The sequence below is a fragment of the Squalius cephalus genome, assembly GCF_949319135.1.
Source record: "Squalius cephalus genome assembly, chromosome: 11".
NCBI classification, from domain to species: domain Eukaryota; kingdom Metazoa; phylum Chordata; class Actinopteri; order Cypriniformes; family Leuciscidae; genus Squalius; species Squalius cephalus.
In genome coordinates this window covers 18376060-18386652 of record NC_137132.1, presented here as the reverse complement: position 1 = coordinate 18386652, position 10593 = coordinate 18376060, and the positions used below count along the sequence as shown (strand labels likewise).

Sequence of the window (10593 nt, the reverse complement as noted above, 5' to 3'; positions counted from 1 at the left end):
AAATGTTCTCAATATTTTCAATAAAACACTGAACCACAGTTTTCTTAATAAAATATACTCAGTATTTTTAATTATCATTTTATTATTTTTCATGAAAATTACAAGACCCATAATTAATTTTTTACAGTGTAGTAGGCCTTTCCAAACTTTTGACCGGTATTTATATATGGCTATATGAACTGTGAAACATCCTTAAGAATGCGCTAGACTAATATTATTTTATTTCTTATCTAAATACGTACATGAATAAATAACTATCTAATATATCTGCATTAATGCGCTTGGTGGTTTCCAAGTGGACTGCAGCTCGCGCAGAGCCACTGGAGGCAGTCGAACATCACACCTCGAGCTCAACAGGAGGAGAGGAGGACAACAGCAAAGTCTGCACACATGCAAACAGCCCCAAGTCCGCGCTTACTTCAACACAAGGATTTCTCTCAGCGTTAATGGATACTCTCACCTTCGCATGTCATTTCCACTGCATCTTAAAACATGAAACGCGCATAGACTTTAAATCGCTTGTTCCGCGCGCAGACAAGGACAGAGGGAAGAGACGTGCGTACTGTCCAAACTAACTGCAAAGACGCAGGATGGCTAAAGAGACCAGAGGGAAAGGTGAGAGATGTCTGTGTGTTGCATGTATGTGATGTGACTCCTCCGGGTTTGACGTGCAGCTGCGGTATCACAGCAGAAAGAGTGGACAGTCAGTTTGCTCCCTTCACTTTCCGCGTCAATCTGTTGGAATGCGTGAGATGATCTAGGGCTGTGTCTCAAAACCTAGTGAGCTGCTGCCTACCTAGACAGCGTTTTTTGGGCGTCATGGGCTCATTCCAATGCTTATGGTTTTGAGAACCAGTCCAAACGTTGGCTTTTTCTTATCTTCATCTTAGCATGTTCTCTCAGCAAATTTGCCTTTTTCTGAAATGTACAATGGTTTTAGGATCTAGGGCAGGAGTTGCCTTCCATATCTGAACCGGACCCCTTACCCAGACTTTCAGGCAATCCAGGGAGCCATAATACGATATAGACCTTAAAATAAAACCTTTTTGTATTTTCATGACTGATATTAGCCTACTAATATGACTGTTCTAATTAGTTTTTGGTTGCTCTTTTACATAATAATAATAATAATACCACAAATCATTAAATAACATTCGTTTACATATTATTATTATTATTATTAACTATAATATAGTCATCATTATATTGATAAAGATATAAGTTAAGCTTAAAATGCATTTTTTTTCTGACTTGAAAATGAATAGCTTTAAAATGAACTTTTTTATTCAAGCAAAAGTTATTTACCTGTGAACAACACTGTTTCATGTTAAAGGCACAGAGGTGTTATTATGTTGGGGCCTATAGAGACACACTGATTTATCAGTAGACCTGATATTAAAGGGGACACGTTATGCCCCTTTTTACAAGATGTAATATACGTCTCAGGTGTTCCCAGAATGTGTCTGTGAATTCATTTTTGAGTGGAAGGAAAAACATGCCGTTTTCGTGCATGTATATTTAAATGCAAATGAGGTGCTGCTCCCATCCCGCTTTGCAGAAGAGGGCGGAGCCTGTACGGATACACTGCCAAAAACTAAAACATCTGTTTGGTTTTGATTATCATCTCTATTGCGGTCACGCTCTCGTGACATTGCAGTTCTTCATCATCATAAAAGTTTCTTATCTGCATGCGTTTTAAAGCCATATAAGTCTAAACTTCTGATATATGGTTTTATAAATGCACACATCCGAAGCACACGGTGCGTCCTGTGAGTATTAAACTAAGTTCTCTTTCACATCTTATTGCGCTTAAACTTTCAAATACACTGACTCCAATATGCTTTAATCAGGGTCATTTAAGGGTAACTCTCGCCAAAATTGAACCTAGGCTCTTTTTGTTAATCTACTACATTGTTTGTGTACACAAAGTTTACTAAAAGAAAAGTTTTGAACAACTCACTGTAGCTGTTGTCCTTTGTCAGTCCCTTAAGTGCTTCGGAGATCGACTATTTTTGACTGACAAAATGCCGGCGGCTGGAAACACTAATTGATAAAGCAAGTCGTACAAAACCTTTCTTTTTAGTAAACTTTGTGTACACAAACAATGTAGTCAATGCTCAAAGTTCATGTGTAGAGCCCCTGGTGATACTTCGGGCACAATTTCATGTTGTGTCGAGCCTTCTTAGTGTTTTAAAAATAGCGATTTTGATGCTATCATAGAAGTGCCCCATGCACTCCCATTCAAAAAGCATTTTGACCTAAAACGAAAATACGGTCAAACTTAAAAGTGGAGTTTCCATTATAATTATGTCTTTACACAAAAGTTTGACTCGGGTAGATTAACAAAAAGAGCCTAGGTTCAATTTTGGCGAGAGTTACTCTTTAATAAAAACACTGTTGCACTGAACATCTCAACATACATACATCCAATGGCAGCACATTCAGTCCAGCATGTCAGAGCAATTATTGATCTGGAAGAAAACTTACCCTTTGCATTTTATGATTCTAAATTATTCTAAATGTCAGGTAATGTGGTGCTTTGCATTTCTATAAGTTTATTGATTATGTGATTCACATTGGCTGCTGAGGTATATAGATATATATTTATTTTGAGGAATCTAATGATTGTATTCTTTTTAAATACTTATTTTTTTTCCAAAGCAACCTAGCTTAAAGAGATAGATGAAGATCACCCAAAAATGAAAATTGTTGTCATTTACTCTCCCTCATGTTGTTCCAAAACTGTATGACTTCTATGATGACTTCTGTGAAAACATAAAAGAAGATTTTTTGAAAAATTCCTACATTCTTCAAAGTTCATCAGAAGAACATAAGGCGTACAGGTTTGGATTGGAATGACTTGAGGACGAGTAAATCATGGCAGAATTTTTATTTTTGGTAGAACTATACCTTTAATATGCAGAGACAACTATAAGTATCATCAACAAATGGTGTGATTTTTGGGGCGGGACTATCTGTTTTATGACCAATGGCAGTTGAGGGGAGTGTTAAAAAAAAACCTGTTTAAAACAAAATTGCAACAACAAAAAAATGGTGAAGCTGGTGGTCCAAAATGACACTCTTCTGCTTTTATTCAAAATCACTTTACAAAGGGGAAAAAAAAAATCTCATTTTTAAACAAGATTATGTAGATCATTGATCAGGAAACCGGTGGAGAGAACGTCAGTTCTTAGCCTCGAGTTATCCTGTCAATATGTTTTGTAGCTTATGATCATAAGCTTTTTTTTAGGATGTGAAGCTCATAGCATGTGTCATCTGTGTTTTGAATTTGAAGCTCTATGAATCTCTCTGGGATATTGATCTGACAGCCTGTCATCCATGTTGTACTTCATTTAAGTAGAAGAGTTTCCATTTTAAGTTGGATAGCGGTAACAACTAGACTGCTAATGTCATATAGTCAAGGTATATTTGGTTTTGTAAATGGGTATGTGTTATTTTACTGACTTCTTTGGTTTGGTTACAAAATTTACCACAACGTTTCAAGATTCTAGTTACTGAATCAGTGTTGTTGGCAGTGTGACGGTTGGTGGGAAAGTCGACTACATCTTATTGCCATTGCATCAAAGTGCTCACTGTATTTGAACAAGCAGAACTTCATCACTGGAGCAAAATTAGTTCCTTTACATTTGTCAGAACTGGTAGCCAATCAGCAAACACTAGGCACTATTTGGTTGGCTTCATAAATAGCAAGGATTCTTCATGGATGCCTTTAGGATTTAGATTTTTTTTCCTTCAAGATTTTTATATTCATATTTTTTATATTTTTCCAAAGTCAAAACTCATTAACAGATCAATCAGTTAATCTGTTATGTTACTATAATGTAGATCAAAGATCACAAATTAGTCACCAGTTAGCATCCAAATGAAAAAAAAAAAAAAATCAAAACAGACTCACGTTTTTAACATATACCACAAAAAAGAGCATGTCACAATGTATATACACTGTAATCTTAATCTAAGAAACAGTGAATCGGTTCTGCTTATTCTCATTCACAGCGAGAATGAGAAAACGTGCTGAATGTCATGACAGCTACACAGTGTAGAGACCTTTAGAGATATTTACTTTAGTTTCTCATATCGATCAGACTCACTTATAAACAGGAGTGCACATAACTGGTGCGTATGCGTGGTAAAAATAAACGATGCACAGTAGAAAACTTGGAGGTAAGCGCTTTTGAGTACCAACATTTTTGGCATTTTTGGCACGTTTACTTACTGGAGTAGGATTTTTCTCCATCTTTGGTAAGATAGCAATCATGATGATAAGCGTGTTCATTAATTATTTGCGGTGCAACTACGAGCGTCGGAAGCAAAAAAAATTTTGGTTGGTCCTCCCAAAGAAAATATTTACTGGAGTACATGTCATTTCCTGTATTCTGGTGCCCTTTACTGACAGCACTCTGAAAAGTGAACACATGGGCTGAATTAGAGACTGTAAAAGTGAGTGGGTCCAATATCATTGGTCTTAAAAAGTGGATGGGTCTTGTCCCACCCACATACAATGGTCCGACGCCAGGATCGCAGTTGATCCGTGATCCGTATGGACCAGGCCCCACGGTTCGGCACACATGTGATTGGTGGATTAACTGCTAAGTTTAACCGTCATAGAGGGAAAGTTTATTATTTGGACGTGTTTTTTCTTGCCGATTTACACATTCAAACGATTTTAAACGCGGAAGAAGAGACAAAAATCGGGACTCGCGTGCTGTTATCTGGAATTTTTATTATGAAAAGTGCTATAAATTTTTATTTTCATAGTGTTTTAGTGTTATTTCCATAGTCAACATTAACTCCTGAAACAGCTTTGTACTTTATTTTGGAATCTTTGATTGTTGGGAAGAACGTTTGGAGACCTCTTCCAACATTGTGTACCCCTGTTATTTTGTAGTTGATGCTCATTCACTATCAGCCAGGATACAGACCACTAAATTAATATTAGCATTTATTCTGTTATTTAGAAGTCACAGTGATATTCCCAACAAAAGCTAAAGACCAGCAAAAGCAAAAGAGTCCCAGCATGCATCAAAGGTGGTTTTAGTGAGTCAAACCATCATGTCATGTTTGTCTTTAAGTCTAGCTCTGCATGATCTCTGAACTTCAAAAGGGTTCGATTTCCCACTGTACAAACTTCATTTCATTGTGTGCACAATCCATATGTTGCCTTTCTCGGAAAAAAAGAAGGCTTTTTGGAAAAAGAGATCTAAGAACTCATCGCTTCTAGGAATTCAGGTCTCAAAATACACTTTCAGATATACTTACAGGTAGATGTTTCTTCACATTATTTCTTAAGTAAAGCTCTAATGTGTTGTTGCATCATGTTTCATATGTACATTTTGGGAGTCATAGTGGGTGCTCCAGTGATACTGTATATAAGATACTGTCTGTTCTCAAAAATTAAGTTTGCTTGACTTTGGTTGAGAATGAAAACAGGAAATACTGATTGTGCTCTTCACAGCACCAAGATTGAATTGCAAAGTTGGTTTGTTTTTGCCAAACCAATTACCGTGCTCCTCAGCCTGTGAGTTTTCCTATGGCGTCCTGTGATGTACATTCAAATGAGAAACATTTTGGTTCCATTTGTTTTTTTTTAACCTGTTTTGTTTGGTTTTTATACTGGGTTTTTTATTGAAGGCATTGTGACACTATATCTGTGTAATGGCATTCCAGTCAATAGCACTTTCTATATCTGTAGCTGTCAGACCGCGAGACTCCGATGATCTAGTATTATCTCTCAGCAAACAGCATGTACTGCGGTTTCATGTTTATTTTGTTTCTTGCTTGTTTTGTTTTTTTCCACTGAGAAAATGAAATTCTATTTTTATCCACACCCAATAATTCAGCACTTGCTGCACCCACGCAGTATAGTGCGAAATGACTGTCATTCCCGTTAAATACATCAAGGACGTTTATACTTGATGAAAACTCGTGAATTTATGTAACCATGAAAAGCATAATAGATCATCAAGCATCTTGTAGATCAGTGGATACAATTATATTCAAATTTTAGTTTATATCTCTCTTATTTCCTTTACTGTTCAGATTTTTAGATGCAGCTCTTAAAAGATTCCTTCAGATCTGCAAGGGACTGATATAGGGATGTCATGCTATACTATATTCTACTATAGGCTTTACTATACTGTGCTACAATTTGGCAATTATACATTTAGCTCACAAGACGATGCATGATATTGGGTTCACGAGAATGAGACGAGACAATATATTAACACTATTTTTAAGAAATCTTCAATGATGATGAAATATATGACTGGAAAAGTAGTCTTTTGATCGACTGAAAGTCACAAAATACAAAACTATGCAGGACAGGTACATTTTGAAAATGTTTAATCATCTTTTAATGAATGTAACCAGTTTCTACTTTCTGAGTAACAATCATCAAATGCAGTAATAGACAGAACAATATAATGCAAGCACTGTAAATGCCACAAACTCTACTCCGTCATGCTTATATTGCTAGACAAATTTTCACCTTGATGAGAAATATCGTCAAGTTTTAATATCGCGAGTAGGGCTGAACGATTAATCGCAATAAAACCGCACGCGATTTGGCAAAGGCTGCGATTATTTTATGCGCAGCTTGTCAGTGGAGTGCGGCTGATTGGTAGTAAATACTGCCCCATTTGAACGCCAGAGGGCGCTCTCATGCAAACACGATAAATATGCCCCGCCGCAGAAGTACAATAATGCCCATTCCAGGAAATCCCTGTCGCTGTAGCTGGATAAACCAGTAGCACCTCATTGCAGTACACGAGATCCAGGGGGCGGAGTTGGATCCAGATCTAAGGGGTGGAGATTAGTAGGTTTAGGGGTGGGTTTAGGGATTAGGGGGTGGAGATGGGTACGTTTAGGGGTGGGTTTAGGGATCAGGGAGTGGAGATGGGTAGGTTTAGGTATATGTAAGGTGGGAGGAGTTGGATCCAGATGGATTTCATGTTCTGCAGTGAGGACCATCTCGAATAAACAGAAGATTGAAACGCTTTGATTAAACATGACTTATAAATACACGACTGCCTTATTCTGTGTAAGAAGGCACATCATCTCACAGAAGGATGCTCAACTATCGTTATGAAGTGAGTTTGGAGTAAATGCATGCTATTAAATGTTGTCTGTTGTTGGACAAGAGGTTCATAAATGCTTATCATTTTGGAAAGATGTTTGACGTGTGTTGTTTTTTCAAATGCACGTTATAAGTGACTCAAACTCACAGTGGCTTTCAGATGGAGCAGCGTTTACAGAGCCGTACATCAATGACAAGCTGCGCATAAAAAATAATCGCAGCCTTTGCGATTTTTAAAATCGCGATAAGCCATCTCGATTTAAGTGCGATTACATGTAAAGTGCGATTAATCGTTCGCGAGACCTCGTGACATCCCAAACAACTACCATTCAACTACCAATATGATCAAAGATGGCTGTAAAAATAAATCTGCATCATTTATCCTTTTGATCTTTCATTTAAAAAAAAAAAATCACAAAGATCTAACCTTTCATTGAAGTAAATGAATTGAAAGTGGGGGGAAAATCACATTATTAGATCAATGTTTTTCTCCAAAACATCATGGTCACAATTATAGGCACCCGTAGAATTTTTATATATCTAAGTAAAATATATCTGAAGTATATTATTTTTTTTATAAAGGTTTTTTTTTTTTTAGCACACCAGGGTGACTAGGAACATGATATTGTCTAGCTATGACTTCTTCTTTTATAAGAGTATGAAAATGAGGAAACACAAAGGCCAAATTCCCTTAATCATCCATCATCACAATGAGTAAAAGTAAAGTATATAGTTCTGATGTGCAGAAAAAGATTGTTGAGCTGAAAAGAAAAGAAAGTGGCTGTAAGAAAATAGCTAAGGCATTGAAAATGCTAATTTTCACCATCAGGGCAATAATTAAAACCCTTTTGCATGTAAGATCACACCAGTGTGATCAGTCTTGGCTGGTCCCTGGGGCGTACGATCACACCGGTGTGATTGGAACGGTCAGTGCATCACGTGATCAACTGCTAAATTCAAATTCACTCTGTCAGCGTTAGCCACAGCAGGCTACAGCATACATGACCCTAGTTACCTGTGGTTGGCCTGGTCGTGCGTCACTCAGAAAACAACAGGCCAATCAGAAGGGAGGCTCATGAATATTAATTAGACAGGCCAAAATCGACCTGTTCTTAGCAGAGCTCCTGAGAAAGGAGCTATAAAAATATATTGGGATGGTTTTTGGTACTTATACCGCACATATATATTCTTAAGGACATCACAACCTAAAATAAAACTTCAGAAAGGTGTACAATATGGGACCTTTAATGCACGGTGAGGAGGAGAGTTCAAGTGGCAAAGACTCTTCAAGGATCACAGATGGAGAATTGCAGAGAGTAGTTGAGTCTTGGGGTCAGAAAGCCTATAAAAACCTCTACAACCCCTACATCACCACATGTTGTTTGGGAGGGTTTCAAGAAAACTTCTCCTCGCTCATCCAAAAACAAACTCCAGCATATTCAGTTGTCAGACACGACTGGATCTTCAAAAGGGACCTGATTTTATAGTCAGATAAAACTAAAAAAGTAGCTTTTTGGCAGCAAACCCACCAGATGGGTTTGGTGCACACAGGGATAAAACGAACTCCATGCCCACGGTTAAATACACTGCTGGATCTTTAATGTTGTGGGCCTATTTTTTTGCTGGAGGTCCTGGACATCTTGTTCAGATACATGGTATCATGGATTCTTGCAAATACCAACAGCTAAAAAATTCTAAACCTGATGGCTTATGGGCCGTGTTTGGATCATCCATCAGGACAACGATCCAAAACAAACATTAAAAATAACACATAAAATGTGTCACTGAGCACAAAATGAAGCTTCTGCCATGACCGTCCCAGTTCCCTGACCTGATGAGTGGGCTGAATGAAGAGGAGAAGCACCAACATGGATCTGGGAATCTGAAGGATCTGGAGAGATTCTGTATGGAGGAATGGTCTCTGATCTCTTGTCAGGTGTTCTCCAAACTCGTCAGGCATTATAGGGGAACACTCAAAGCTGTTATCTTGGCAAAAGGAGGTTGCAAAAAGTATTTAATAAAAGGGTGACAAAGATTATGGCCAACATGTTTTGGAGAAAAGCATGTATTTCATAATGTGATTCCCCCCCATGCATGTTCTCTTCATTGGAAGTTGTGAAACTATGGAATTGGCAAGTGATGGCAGGTTTGTCTTGGGTGGGTCAGTCAAAAGATTCTGAGCCTTCTTGAACATGTGTATCAACAAGTAGAAACCTTAAACCTGCCTGATATCTGCAAAAATTGTTTCCCCTGCTGAAATGAGAAAAACCAAATGTCTCAGTCCCATTTTTCTCATGCTCTTTAGCTCTTAATAATACGCTTAGGAGCTACCTGACACCTCATTATAAACAGAACAGTTCAGGGCAGATTCAGGTTTCCTTAGTAATAATTGTGTTCTAGCGAACTTGCACAATGATTTAGGTTGAGCACGGTGCTAAAAATAGCCTTGCACGAGAAGCAGTGACAGACTCACTGCTACCCTGTGGTCTAGTGAGAGAAAGAGTGACAGCCTTTCATGACTGGTTGTAGTACTGCAGTCTGGCTTTTGTGTGTTTACAGGCAATTCAGGTCTCTATTTTTTCATTGTTATATTGATGCAATGATTTTATAAGATGTGAGACTACAGTATAGATAAAACTATATCTCATAGTTCAACTATATAGATGTTTTAACTAGATGAGTTTGGTTGTAGTAGACAGATAGTTCTTCTAAAACATCTGCTTTAATAAAATAAAAGAAATAAATCTCTTTTTCATTTAATTCATTATCAAACAGTGTTGCTTTTGGCAGCGGATTATAATAGCATGTTTTTTTATTACAGGGGGATTTAATGGAAAAAGATAAGAAAGAAAATGTCCATTTTCATTTAAAAAATGAAAGTCTTATTCATGTACAAATAACAAGGACGTTTGAGTGGAATTTTTTTTTTTCTCCATGTATAGTATGACTCAGGTAAACAAAGGCATTTTTTTATTAAGGGGTCCACTATGATATTGCTCCTGCAAAGCGCTATTGTAAATTATTGATTTATTTTTGGATTTTTTGTATACTTATTCTTTATTAAAAAGTACTTTATTACATATTTTTCAACCAAGAAGAAAGCATTATATATTTAATAAATAGTAGAAAAAATTCTTGAAGAATCTAACTTCCTATTCATCGTTCAAAAGTACAGTAAAAACATGCCATTTTTGTGGTTCAAAGGAGGGTGTTAACAAAACCATATTATCATTCTTAACAATTTTTTTATTGATGCATGCCATTGATGCCATTGAGTTGTTGGTGGTTCATTCATGTAATACAAAAACATGATCAAAAAGGAAAAAGATGATGACTGTCTTCATAATTTGATCTTTATTCCTAACATTTCAGAGAGCACATTTACACACAATGCCATTTCAAACAAACACTTCCTTTGGCTGTGTGCAGATGTGCTTTTGAACAGCCTCACCTCAGAAATGAGGTGACAAAAACTGATCACAAATCGGAAGCGATGC

General features: G+C 37.1%; 1 protein-coding gene across 3 annotated transcripts in view; it reads left to right on the top strand.

Annotated features, from left to right (window-relative positions):
* The first annotated feature begins 319 nt into the window (after nt 1-319).
* Nucleotides 320-10593, top strand: part of pitpnm3 (PITPNM family member 3) — a 79629-nt gene continuing 69355 nt past the window's right edge. For all 3 annotated transcript variants that reach the window (XM_079886134.1, XM_079886135.1, XM_079886133.1), the window contains exon 1: nt 320-615. In XM_079886134.1, the coding sequence (XP_079742260.1) occupies nt 591-615 (25 nt within the window). In that variant the 5' untranslated portion in view covers nt 320-590. The remainder of the gene's footprint in view (nt 616-10593) is intronic.